The sequence below is a fragment of the Diplotaxodon limnothrissa genome, linkage group LG23 (assembly GCF_057381915.1).
Source record: "Diplotaxodon limnothrissa isolate DT_005_m linkage group LG23, D_limnothrissa_male_GT1.1, whole genome shotgun sequence".
NCBI lineage: Eukaryota > Metazoa > Chordata > Actinopteri > Cichliformes > Cichlidae > Diplotaxodon > Diplotaxodon limnothrissa.
Window position 1 is genome coordinate 2,941,191 of NC_140617.1, and position 14,214 is coordinate 2,955,404.

Consider the following 14,214-nt stretch of genomic DNA (forward strand, 5'->3'; position numbering starts at 1 on the left):
TCTGCCCCCTGCCGCTAAACAATTACCCTTACATAAAGCATCTGGGGTTACACGGGTAAGTCAATGTTGCCACACAAGGAGCTAGTCTGCTGCTGCTTGGACCCTATTACAGTCCAGCTCCAGAAATCAGCCAGAAAGGGGCTGAACTGTGAGGACAAATTGAGCTTCCTCTGTAACCTCCAATGACTAGTTTTCTGCAGAGCACATTCATACAAATAAAAATGAGAAAAATTATTAACTGAGGTGTTATCTTGTGCTTCCGTTTATGAGTTTTAATGAGGAGGTGTAAAGAACGCAGGAGTCGCTGATGATCTTACGCAGACCCCATTAGCACGCCGACAGGAGGCGCAACTTTGTTCTCTGCTGGGGAGTTCTGGTAAAACGTGTCAGAGCGGTTCACCCGGAGCAGAGGCGGGATGGTGGAAGATCTGATGTGGAGGATCCTGGTGTCTGTTACTACACAGTCAATCTGCATCATCACCTCAAAGTCTTTGTCCCTTATAATGCTGTCTGTAAGGCAAGAAAGGGAGAAGAAGGTTGTGAAATAAATCTGCAAATAAAGTTAGCGTACCTTCATTTTGGTGTTTGCTCGAGTGGAGCGAGTGGAAGTGTACCGAGTATTGTTTGAGACAGTTGACATTAGGTAGGGGGGATAACTGCAGGGAGTTTGGGTGGAGGCTGGGCTACACAGATGGAGTCCAGAGGTGAGTCACACGCTGGATTTCTCCATCGTGGAGATAAACAAAACATCTCTAAACAAGAGCAGGACATGCGAACTGGAAAGAAGAAAAGTCTGGCGAGAGTGTGGGAGAAAGAAAGAGTGATTGCAGATGATGAGTCAGGATGCTTCTTGCTGGGCTGAGAGACAAAGAGAAAGTTTGGCAAAGCTGAAAAGTCAGAAAGTTTTTGCCGCTGATGAGTCAGGCTGTTGTGTTAGAAGAAACCCGGGGAAAGCAGATGGTGTACAGTGCAGACAACGTTAAATACTGTATGTTTCACAGAGTCATCTGAAAGCTTGACCTACAAACAAGCAATCTGCTTTTATTTTGGAAAATTTAAACTTGGAAAAAGATACTGGACTTCACACAAGTGGTTCATGGTTTGTGGTATCCAGCAAGATATCTACACTCAGCCTGGGGCGGAAAAAACACCCTTTAAAGTGGACATTCTTATAAACTTTTTCTGGGGAGAAATGGGAATTAAAACATGTTGAAGGATCGCTTATATATTCACACTAACAAATAACTTGCGGCTTCTTTTGTGTGGGGGTTGAGATAAAATTCCCCATATGCATCACACCCAATCCAAACAGCCTGCAAAGATCTTTTAAAAAGCTTTGGTCATTTTTCCAGATACCTGTGTAAGCCATCAGCTTCCTAATCGTTCATCAGGACATACATTTGGAGGCAGTGGGAGTTCATCTGATTGTACAGAGGCTATAAAATAGCTCCTTCTCAAGACGGAAGATTCCACTGATGCTCATAACATTAGACAGCTAGTACCGGTAACTCTGACTTCATCTGCTGATAAACCTCCGATTTTGCACCTGCACTGAAACCAGAGCTTTTCCAATAGCTTCAGTGTTTCAGCAGACATCTCTGGAAGTCATTCTCTGCATCTGGATTTGTCGCTTTATGACCCTCTCAATTTAGGTCTGAAGGAGACTGGAAAAATGAATCATGTATATTGCGGCTGGATCGGTTCAAGGTCCCGTGCCTCTGAGAGGCTGGACTTATCACAGTGAGTTTACACATTTTTCGCCTTTTACGTTCAAAAGCAATAAAATCCACCCATGGCAAGGAACGCGGCTTTTGCTGCTACACTTGGACTTATGTGACCACTTGCTTGCAGAGTTCAGCTGCTGTTAGCAGACATTAGATGAATAAATACTGTTTTTGTTCAGCCAAGCGGTTACTTGAGCTAAATGCTAAAAACAGCCTGCTAACATGCTGTGTTTACCATTTTAGTTCTATTTGCCAAATAGTGCTCCTGTAAATACAAATACTCACTATTTCAGTCGCACTTTGTTATTCCTTAATGAAATCAATACTTTTTAAGTGTACAGCAATGACCCTGTCATTTCTGGGCTACTGCCTAAACCATTATCCAAACTCAGGACTTACATGTAATACTCGACTCTGTTTACATCAGTCTTTCACCAGAATGCCAAACTGTGTAACGTCTTTTTAACTAACAGCTTGTGAGGCCTGAACAGTGAAAGAGGAAACACACAAACACACAGCTTTCAAATAGCAAGTCTTTGAAGAGGCTGCCAGATCTGCCATCCTGCTCTGCGTGGTCTCATTTCCTCCTTATACTGGTACCATCTGGATCTGTTTCAGAAACCTTCAGCGTCACAGCGAGCTGGTCTACGCTGATAAAGGCCCGATGTCTGGCAGCGGTGCATCTGAGGAAACCTGAGAGTGCATCTCAGGAGGACGTTGGCTGCCAGATTGGAACAAACTCTAAGGATATGTTCATGAAGGAAGGCCTTTTATTTTGTTTACATCAAAAGGAAGCATTATTCATCAGTAAGTATGGTCCCAAACTAAATAATGTGATTTGGGACAATGAAAATAAATGGAGGGTCACATTCACACAAACCATCAGTCCAGTTTTAATGAACTTTTCCAGTATGTTCGGCTTTAACTTACTAAACTACAAGCTATCATTCTACAGTAGAATGTAAGAGCCAATTAGAAGCAAAAAAAGTAATGCTCACCATTAGAAATAAAGAATAATACGCTTAGATTTGACTTAGTAACTGCCAGTTGTGAGGGGAAAAACTGTCTGGTGAGAAGTTGCTAGCAGTAGCTGCAAAATCAATTGCTAAAGCCCCGATCACGGAGGCCTGCAGTCTGTGAGCCCTTGGCCATTGTTGATCACTAGGGAAACGTTTATATTCTGCAACTGGTTTGTGAGTGGTTGCTGGTAGTGCTGTGGTGGTGCTGCAGCGAAATCCTCCTTTTTAACCCGCTAGCAGGTTGCTGCGGTCATTTCCATAGAAAATGCCATTTCTGCCAACCGTCCTGGATACAGAGTCTGTCTGCATTCAAAGTAAAAAAGCTGCACCTTTCAAAATGTGTTGGCTGCTGTGGGACAGCAAAACTTTTATTTTGAAGGGAAATGTTCTCCATTTCCTAATATTTCAAGTTTTCAAGTTGGGGAATCCACATTTTTCCCTAGCAACCAGAGGTTTCCAGGGGGATCACTGACTGGTCTCTATGACTGAAGCCTTACTGAATTCAACCAACAAGTGGTTAAGATTCATCTGAACCGCAGCGCTCAATGATGGACCAAACAAGTCATTTCTAAAGGCACATAATCACTATAGTCACTGGAGTCTTATTTTTCTGGAGTGGCTTGAGTTAAACATTTGGTTTGGTGAGAGTGAACTCCATTTCTGAGCCCTGCTGTTTAGATTAGGGAAGTAGGAAAATCTGACCCTCAAGTCAATCAGCAGTATAGAGCTGTACATTGAACCCCCAGTGAAAGGCAGCCTGTTGGCTACAGTGCGCATGTATAATCTCACAGAAGTAAAAATAGACTGCAGTGCGTCTCATACGTCCATCCACCTGTAAGTGATGTCAACCCTGAAAAATTCCCCCCTTTCAAACACGTCGCTTTCAATTGATTGAGCTACTTTCAAACTCAGAGGATTACTGAATAAACACACCCCACAGCCCTTATAAGGAGCCACTGCTGTGGCTGATACATTTTTAGAGAAAACCAAATATGTCTAGATTAAATAACTCGTTAGATCAAAAACTCTATCTTTAATGTTCAGTTATTGACCAAGACAGACTAAATGATCACTCCAGATTAGCCAAGCCTCTCCATCTCCTCCAGATGAAAACTATTTAGTGACTACAGAAGGAAGGCATTCTTAAAGCAGAGCAGCAACAGGGAGCTGGAAAGAATTATCTTCCAGTACAGTATTACTCTCCAGTAAGAGGACAGTGTTTCTCCTTCTCTAAGGGTCTCACCCAACTAAATATGCATACATTTGCACTTAATCACTTCAAAGGTCCAAACAAGGACAGCATAAATCTAAAATGCTACTTGAAGGCTGCTATCTGTGCAGCACATGGGGCTCCATATCTAAAAGGAAAGAGGGCCGTGTGGAGATTGTGCTTCAGGAGAATTACTGCAACCTTTGCTTTGTCAGCCTTCCCTGTCTTGGTTTTGCATTAGTCCTAACTTTTCAGTCACAAGGCAGGAGCAGTTGTGTTATTTCTGAACATAAAACGGGTGTTAGCCCTCTCCCTAGGAACTACCACATCATCGAGCCAACTTATTACACGCAAAGACACGAACAGACAGGCATTAACCCGCTGTTTTGAATTTGTAACTCAATTCAAGCGTCCATGACAGATCATGCAAATTTGAGACCTTTGTTGAGCAATCGAGAATCTTTCCAGACCTGACGTTTCTTTATAAATGCCACCTTTGTTTGGCCATTTCAACAATTAGCTCACAAGCACATCTTGGATTTCACTATTTACTGCTTATTTCAATGGTTTCATTTGACTGGCCTGGACCTTAACATTCCTCCCTGACAAGACCAACCGAGAACAATGTTTACCTTCATCTATCTTCACCTAACACCCATCTCACAGAAAAAAAAATCTAAATGGCCTCGTCTCTCCTGCTGAGTGAGCGGCTCACATTTCACCCACTCACTCCTCCCAGGGTTAGCTGCTGAAACATTAACCAAATTGGATGCTTCTCCACTCACAAGTATGAAGTTAACAGGAAAACAAAAAGGTTCTCAAATAAAAATGACAGTTCAACTGTTAACAACAGTGTGGTGTCTTCCTATTTGCTTACATCAGACATAAACACAGCCCCTCTTGAGCGTGTTCTCTCTCAGCTCACTTCTACACGTGCTTTGTGAAAATCAGGCCACCTGTTACTGAAGCATCTAATGACCTGACTTTGATAGAACGCACTGATAATCCTGCAGATCTGACAGCCGTGAAGCAAAGTCTCGATAACGTCATGGATGTCAAAAACACGCATACACCAATTGTCAATCATTTGAGAATATGCACAAGTGCAAGTCTACGCTTTCTGCTGATCCAGTGTTTGTTTTTGAAGGCAGGTGGTGAGAATAAATGAGCGACTACATGAGCTGGAAAGCAGCCCCCAGAACGCAACCAAGCGCGCTCTGATTGCCACCCACTCTGTCCACAGCTGTGGACCGCAAGAGCGTTTTCAAGAGTAAATTGAGTCAGATGAGCTGTGTCTCTGCTCTCCCATCTGAAGCGGACATGAAATTTGCTTTAAGTTATTTGATTATTAAATGACAAGTTATTATGTGACTCAGTAACAATGAATGAATTGACCAGTGTACTCTGAGCAAAGTGCTTAGACTTTCAAGTAGGTTTAATAGTCAACTGATGCACTCCAGGCAAGAAACCAATGTTCTTCACTTATTTCTTTGCTTAACTGCTGCCTGTTGTTTAATTTGCTTCTAAACTAAACCCTTGAAAACACAACCACAGAAGTAAAACACAAAACTCTTGTTCTAATAGAATTTCTAACCCTTTTTTTCTGTAAATGTCTGAGGCCACAAGTAATGCATTCTTGTGGGCAAACGTGATTGAGAATGTGAACCTGGGCTGCCTTTTATCTGCCACATCGCGCTGCACTTCCAAACTGTGTCTGTGCTGCACTTCTTACCATTTATGTTCATGGCTGGCAACACGACAGACATCTTGGGTGGACTTCCTTTATTGTGGCTGGTGGCAGGAAGTAGGAGATGATCCTGAGAACAAAGAAGAGAAGGTTGGAAATTGGAGAACGCAACAAACTCAAAGCAAACAAAACATTTGGCTTGTATGTGTTTAATGATAAAGAGGCCTTTCACAATGAGTTTAGAGCCTTTTCTTAAAGAATACACACGATCAGCTTCAGCAGCTTAACGAGGCTTCTGTCATCACGGGCAAGATAATAGGTGGAAGAAGCTGGGAGACGTTACAAGTTGCTTGTATTATTTATCAGAGCATGAAGCCGTTTGTTCCACAAAATGACTCCAAGCTGAAACTTTTAAAGCTATTAGAACCACTGCTGTGTAAAACTAATCTATATCCAGTGCACATTTTAACAGATGAGTAAAACTAGCAAAGCAAATGAATTAATTTATATTAATAATAATGATAACAAAAACAAAGAAAATGAGGAGATTAAGACAAAACAGAGTCTAAGAATGAAACAGGATGACAAAAGATGGTTCTTATTCTTTTCCCAGTTTGTGAGGCAAAAACATATTTGTGAACCCATAGAGGCTGAGAAAACCTAAACAGCTGCATCGACGCCTGCTGAAGACAATATCATGTGACCGGTGTAACGTTAACAACAGTGAACCTGAGCAGGTAACTGTGAGGTTCTGGTGTGAGTGACATGAAGAATTAAGGTTGCTAAGGTGACGGTAGACAGGAATATGGGTCCAGGAGATGGATTACAGAAAATAAACAGGATAGGGCAATGACAGTTTCTATTTCATAACAGTGAATACGAGAATGTGCTTCGTAGTTTCTGTAACGTTTCATCAAAATGGTGCAAAAATTCATAAAGAATTTTGTTTCGGTTAAGTGTATGTTGTGATCTGTGCTCATGGGAACTAAATGTAAGCTGAAAAGGTGAAATTATGTGTTAAAATGACGGCGTGTCTGTGATTGGAGAGTGGAAGGAAAAACAGAAAACACCAGCCACATTACTGCTCCTCATCAGGGGCTTGACAAGTCCACATGACAGCTGATGCTGCCATAGCGATGGCTGAAAGCTGGCAGTGTTTCCATCACGTCGCCCCAATGCACACTTACATAAAGCCACAGGCGCCACAACAGCATCAGAAGTGACACAGGGCCACACAATGACGGCAGAGTAAGACACACCTGGACGATTCTTTCTTTAGCTCGCTGAGAGTTGTGTTTTCCATCGTCTTACCTCATTTACTACCTAAATTAAGACACAGGTGGTAACGCATCTGCACGGCCTTAAGCTGCCTTGACCGAAACGTGACCTGTACATACTGTACAGAGTGACTTCAACTGCTGGAAGGTGCAAGAACAGACCATAATGAAAAAATACTTTTGTCTCAAGGGACAAAACTCAAAAATTTTGTGACTGGCTTTAAAATATAAACAATTTAATCCAGAACTTTGGCAGTCTTGTAATAACATCATACCAACTGGAACAAAAAAAAAAGAAAAAGCATTCCTGCTTTGTCAGACACACACACCCTGAAACCCAGGAAACCAAATACAGGCAAATAAACGGAGAGAGAAAAGCTAACGAGGTCTGTGAGAATTAAAAGAAGGTCACAGTGAATGACTGGCCTGTAACTAAAACACTTTACATGAAGTGTCTATTTATCATTTCGTCCTTATGTTTTTGTCATATTCATTAAAAAAAGTATTTTTGAATGCTATCTCCAGTTGAATAAAATCAAGATAAGATCAGATAACACACAGAAAGAAGAGGAACGGGCTAAAATGTGGAAAATGCAAGTGTAAGAGAAACACCTGAATAAAGTGCAATTCACCTTTAAAGAGTTCAAAATCCAAGAAACAAATTCCTAAATCTAACAAATCCACTGAAGCGCTTCATTATTGTTATTTTCTGTCTTTTTAATGCCTTTTTTTTTTGTAAGGAATGACTGGTTAATCAAACTAAAAAGCTGCCCTAAATTTACGTTTGAACTATTCAATTGTTTGTAAAATATCCACAAAGTTTCCTTTTGCCAAAAAACTTTTGTGAATGAAAGTTAAAAAGAGAGAGATTGCACCTTAGAACACATATGCATCAACACTACAATGAGCGGGTGGAGGGAGGTTTGGAGTCTTCTCCCACCCCCATTCTCTGCGGCCTGCTGGAGCGGGAGGGCTAGTAGGAGGAGTTGGCCGTCCGACTGCGGTCTGGGGTGTGGGGCCTCCCTGCTGCTGCGGAGTCGGGGTGGTCTGCCTCTCCCCACCGCAGGGAAAAGGGTAACACCACCTGGGTCTGGGTGCAATTCCCCCCTCCAGGGGCAAGGGTACCTAGACCCGGTTTGTAGAGTACGCTTGGGGAGTGTGATTGTGTGTACAGCGTCTCTTTATGTCTGTCTCCACGTTGGTTGAGTGTGGAGTGAGTGCATATGAGAGCATGAGGGTGGGAATGGATGTTTGTGTCTGTGTGTGCCTGTATGTCTGTGTCTATATGTCAGGTTGGGTATCAGACGCCACCTCTCTGGGGACACCTCAGGCCCTCCAAGGTTTGGAGGCCTATCTCCACCCACCACCACTTCCCCTGCCGGTGGCGAACTCCCTCAGGTGTCGGTGTGTTGGTGGTTCTTTGTGTCTGGGGGTGGGCGTCCGGGTACACACCGGCTCACTCCTTGGCGGCCGCTTGTCGGGGCCTGGGGCCTGGGGCTCGCTCGGGCCCCTTTGGAGGTGGGGTGCCCCCGGCCTCTCGGCCTGGGGCTCGGTCACTCAGGCACAGCTGGGGGCCGGCGGAGCTCACGGGCGCGTCACTGCAACCCCCCCTGACTTCTGCTCCGCGGCTGCTGGGCGAGCCCTCATCTGGGACTCTCCTCAGCTCTTACTGGAACAGTGGCGCGGCTGCCCCTCTGTTGGTCTTCCATGGTCTCTTGTGTTCTGGATGTCTGGAGTTTTGATCTCCTCCATACCCGCTTCACACCCTGGAGGACGGGGCTGTGGCCCCCCCACACTCCCTAGCAGATCATTACATGGAGAAACCTTTGGAATGCAAGCATGCTGATCCACACAGGTATGCACACATGGGTATTCACAGACGCGGACTAAAGCTTTCTTGGCTGCTGCCTCAAAGCACACTGTGCGCTGTCTATCTTGCGTGCTGCACAATATCGTTTATTATTTAGTAAATATTGATATCTATGGCTAGCTAGTTTATTGTGATGGTGCTTTGTTTTCTCTATTATTATGTTGCTCTTTGTTGTTTGCTGTCTCCTCTGTTTGTTTTTTTTGTTTGTTTTTTTTTTTTTTCTCCATACAGGTGACCCAGGAGTTCTTTTTTTTTTTCTCTCTCTTCCCCCCCCCTTCTCACCGTCTCTTCTCCCCTTTGGTTTTCTTTCTTTCTCTCCCCCTCTTTCTCTCATTCATTCCCCCTGTCCTATTTATTAAAAAAAAAAAAAAAAAAAAAAAAAAAAATGACAAAGGATGAACTGAAGCTCTGCCATCACGTAATGTCGCATACTGCTGTTTCTGATGTCATTTAGAAAAAAAAAGAAAAAAAAAAAAAAAAAAAAAAAAGAGAGAGAGAGGGAGAGAGATTATTACCTGTAATGTTAATGGTTTCTGACACGAAGTTGGAGAAAGCAGACCACCCTCCTCCCCCTGCATCACAAAGCTGCTACAAACTAAAGGCTGGCTACTTGACCTGCAAAGACCTTCACCTCGGGTACACCATTGTTCCCTTTGTCCTTGTCGTCACTATGCCAACCTAAAGCCGAACCTTTGTGTCTCGATCTTTGGATACATATGTCAAAATTCTCACCGCCCTGACTAACCCTGAGCTTACCTTCACCGAGATTATCCAGCAGTCTAGAGCAGGAACATTCTTAGCCTTTCCAGTTAGACTCAGTCCAGCTTAATTATCACCAACCACAGAAAAAAGAAAAAAATGAAAAGAGAGAACAAAAAGGTGTTTTCCAGCTTCAAAAGAGTTTTTGATAGCAAATTTAATAATATCTCAGCGCTATCACTTTGGAAGCCGCTGTGCGTTTTTGTTGTTCAGTGAGATGGCAAAGAATAAAACTCCTGTAAAACTCAAAGCAAAAAGTTTACCGTGAACCAAACTAATTTCCCTTTTTCCTGGTTAGAACGAAGGGATGAAAGGCAGATATGAATATCATCAAGATAAGACTACAAGCCACATTTAACCATACATTTATATAGTGCTTTGTTCTATAAACTTGCAGGCCAATTTAAAACAAATAAAACCAAACAAGCACGCTTTCCAGAAAACTGGAATGGCCGATGGAAGCCCGTACCGGCACCGGCAAACTCCACACAGAATGGTTTGAGCAGAGCTTCTTGCTGTGAGGTAACAGTAATAACCAGTACCCCCCTGGCACTTAGTCTCAAATGCGCAACAATTAATAAAGATCAAGATAACTGACAGTAATATTTGAGTATAAACAAATATTGCAAATTCAAAACTGGCCTTTGGTTCAAAAGAAACCTCTCTGCTGAAGAAGAGAGACATTGCACTAAATTTGAATCCCTTGCTTAATTTTGGTTTAATCACAAATCTGACCAGATTCAAACAGAATGAAATCGGTTTAGTGTTGATGTGTAAAAACTTCCAGCTGCATTTTGCTTCATGTGCCTAATTCCCCCATTCACCTCAGCTAGAAACAAGTCCAAACTTACCCTACGGAAAGACACGACATAGAAGGTGTCGCCGCGGCGGTTCAGCTCATCAAAGAAGTCGGTGTACGTGTGACGAGGGGCGTAGTACACCTGCAGCTCACTGCCAGGACTCCTGTGGAAGAAACGCAGATAATTATGAAAACACTCGTCAGAGGAATATGGTAGCAATGAAACCTACAAACATTCAAGCATGCATACTTGTAATTAACTGCAGATAGTAAATGTAGGATAATCTGTAATATATCCATATTTCAACTATATGATTTATATCACAGCGTCCTATTTGATTTCTGCTTGTTCAAACACCAACTCAAACAGCAACTACTAAAACATCACAGTGGTCTGTGCCTCAGTATAACAGACTTGCCCAGTAATTTGCTGCTGGAGCACAAAGTAAAGCCTAAAAACTGCTACTTCGCTATCTCACTGCAGCATTGAGTACTTCCTCCTATTTTTGGTGTTATGTTTTTTTCATCTGGCCTTAAAGAGGTTAACTTCTGAAAGTGATTGTCTTTCATTTTCCTATGAACTCAGATATTTTGTAGCCAGATTTAAAAGCGCCAAAAAGCCATTGACACCATCTGTGTGATCTAAACTGTGCAGCAGAAAAGTTTCTCGTTCATCGCCAAACTTCTAAAGCGGTGTGCAAGGGTCATCCTTTAAAAATCACTGCATCATAAATCGAATATTATAAAACTGTAAAATATAAAAAAAGGGGACAAATGCCAAAAACGCTCCAGTTTCTATTTAAAGCAACGCTTTGGTCAAATTCTACTAAAACACCAAAACATGGCAGGTTATTATGTCTACAGGTGCATCAACTAATCAACCTTCATTAAAACAAAACACAAACACCTGAAATTTTCTGTAGCCGGCCTTTACTTACTTTTCCGCAGTAGTTTCTGTGTATTGAACCGTCACAATCTGGCTGCCTTCGTCCTCCTTATTTCCTGTTTTCTGTCAGGGAAAAACCAGACAATTAGCTATAATCTGTGCAACCACATCAATGCCCATGAAAGAGAACAGTAAAAATAAACAGTATTGCCTACATAAAAGCAGACTATCCTTTCAAAACTCCTAGAGATCCACACACACACACACACACACACACATGTGTCAAGGTTTTCTCCTGATAAATTACATCTCGTTCAGAAATTTTACAGCTGTCATGAAGAAATAAAGACTCAGGTGGTGATCCACAGGCACATGTTACATCAGAGTGAGCAGATTTACTGTTCAACTCCAAAGGCCGAAAGGGTAAAACAGCTGAATACAGACAGGCAATAAACACCTCCACCTTTTCTGTTAATACAGATAAGAACAATGTGTGTATATATGAAGTGGGCAGATGGTCGGCTTTAGTAGACTGGACCTGCTGTGACAGATTTTGAAAAAAAAAAGAAAAAATATGGAAAAAAGGAGCAGGGGGCACTAATCCCATAGCTCCCCTCTAAGTGTTATGTTTACTTTCACAGGGCTGCCGGATTAAATTCAGCCCAATAAAGAGAAACGAGAGGCAGAAAAAGGGGTAGGTGTGACTGGAGGTGAAACAGTGGTGAAAGACAGGCTCTGGGTTGCCAAGAGACTTTTAAAGTGGAATGGCTTGAAATCCAAATGAGGTTTAGTTTGCAATATGTATTGCCAGCAGCAAATATCACGTAAATTTGTGCACGGACCATTACGTGTGTTTTACTGTTTTGCAAAACACGCTGCTGTGACTTACCAGAATCGTCCTGGTGGGTTTGTGGTTGCTGTTATTCTCTCGTCTCGATTTGGTCTGCTGAACTTCGTGACGGTGGACCCAACCCCTCAACTCATGGGCCAGCCTGCCAAATTAACACAGTGCGTCTTTGCATTTTAGCATGAGGGGAAACATATGGACAGTAAGCTGTATATGAAATAAAGTTACTTACTCAATGCACTTGGTCCTGTTGACAGAAGGCTGGCAGGGCGGAGACGGTCTGACAAAGATGGGATCCTTTACCACCATCAGGGCTTTATCTTCAGATCTAAAACAGAATAAAAAGCACAGAGATGTGAAATAACCAAAGAGCCAAATCTTTGCACAGCCACTAAGATACTCAAAAATCTACGTCAACCTGCTAAAAATATTGTGAATAAAGAGCAAGAACTAATACGGCTGCATGCAGTTCACTGCAGGCAAAGTACCCATGGTGGAATAAGTAACAGGGAACAAAGTGGCACCAAATTGGAATTCATCTTGGCTTTAATGTGGTGATAATTACACTAGGAACTAATAAAAAAATTTTTTTGGTTCTTTTTGATCAACATGTGCAGAGGTGGCAGTGATCCAATCGCTGAATGCATGCATGAAGACATATACTTGCATCAAAGGGGCGAGTGCAGCGACGCATGCTGCTGTAAATCCTGCGCACAATTATCATAAAGATGCTACAGAGTTGAGCACTGCCACCCAAATGGTCACATATAGTCTGACTCTGAGCACAGACAGATGAAAACAATCAAACGTTACCACATTTAAGTTCAAATGATTAGCACCACGCAGCACCTCCTGACTTTACTCTGCAGATTTTACTCCCTGACTCTGGTTGGAGAGTTACAGAGAGTGAATGTAACTCTCGAGGTGCCGATGTAGACTACCCAAAGAAAGTGCCCACCTGTGCGGGGCTTTGTTAAGAAAAATGTAAGTCAGCGACGTAATCCCTCCCCTGGGCCTCACCAACGTGAGCCAATTTGTTGACTATGCCTCATTTTCCCGTCTCTTAATGTCCTGGAAATGGTTCCATGAGACAACATGTCAGACCAAAGAGGCCTGATAGTAAGTTTAAAAGAGGGGCCCATTTTAACCTTCAAGCACATGAGCAGCTTCCTGTTCAGTGGGACCCTAAGATTAGATCGCATATCTCCCCAATCATTCTTCTCACTGCTGGGTTTGGTGCTGTCACCCCTTTTGCAAAGGCTAATGTGTTCCTTCCTGCCTGCGCTGTGTTTAATGCTGCTGAGAAACTTGATACTACACAAGAACAGTCTGCATTAACATGTGACAAAGCCTAGGCAGAGATCTAACACACAACGCAGGATGCCTTGGAGACGTTAGATGTTTGACCACCTTGCAAAACATAATTTTCATGACATGGGGAGTCAGGTATGGTACCAAACAGGAATGTTATTCATGCAATTTACAAATGTAACTGCAGGATCTGGAGTGCATTTAGAAAAAACAAAGAATATATACATAAGCACATAGAAAAATAAACTATTAACAATATACAGCTTTCTGTCAAACAAGAACTGACCCCAATTTCTCACCTTGCAGTTCAAAGCGCAACTACTAGACTACAGCAAGGACGCTGGAGGCATTCAAACGGCTGTTTGGACAAGGTAGGTGATCAGCTGCCACTTGTGTTTACATGGGCCTTAATGAGCTTCACCGGTTCAGACTGAGCACAGGTGCATCCTGGTCTAGTTACATACTGGATAAACATGCTGTTGTGAAGGCAGTTAGGGGGTTTAGCTCATTACCTGTCGCCCATCTCAGACGGCCTGCTGCCAAGAGTGTCAGGACCCATCAGGCGTTCAATTTCTGCCTCTGGTGAGAAACCCAACAGGTGTCTGCCACTGTGCTGCGTGGAAGCAACTTCGAGCGAAGAGCCCGGGCCACCCTGAAACAGACTGATGACAAAGAAAAAAGTCAGTTAAGAAAAACAAAAAACCCGCAGGTGAGGTAAAATCAGGACACTTGAGTTAGAAAAGAAATGTAAAAAAAAGAACTTGGTGCTGGACTGAAATGCACGTGACCCACATCCTGTGCACAGGAGGGATTTTTGTTTTTAGC

At 42.8% G+C, this 14,214-nt stretch overlaps 1 protein-coding gene across 1 annotated transcript in view; it reads right to left on the reverse strand.

The window, feature by feature from the left end:
• atf6 (activating transcription factor 6) overlaps window positions 1–14,214 on the reverse strand; it is a 31,431-nt gene continuing 17,217 nt past the window's right edge. The window contains exons 10-16 of the mRNA XM_085347548.1: window positions 13,902–14,051; window positions 12,311–12,406; window positions 12,121–12,223; window positions 11,284–11,354; window positions 10,398–10,509; window positions 5,686–5,770; window positions 1–510 (exon numbers count right to left, since the gene is read on the reverse strand). Coding sequence (XP_085203674.1) covers window positions 314–510; window positions 5,686–5,770; window positions 10,398–10,509; window positions 11,284–11,354; window positions 12,121–12,223; window positions 12,311–12,406; window positions 13,902–14,051 — 814 coding nt within the window. The 3' untranslated portion in view covers window positions 1–313. The remainder of the gene's footprint in view (window positions 511–5,685; window positions 5,771–10,397; window positions 10,510–11,283; window positions 11,355–12,120; window positions 12,224–12,310; window positions 12,407–13,901; window positions 14,052–14,214) is intronic.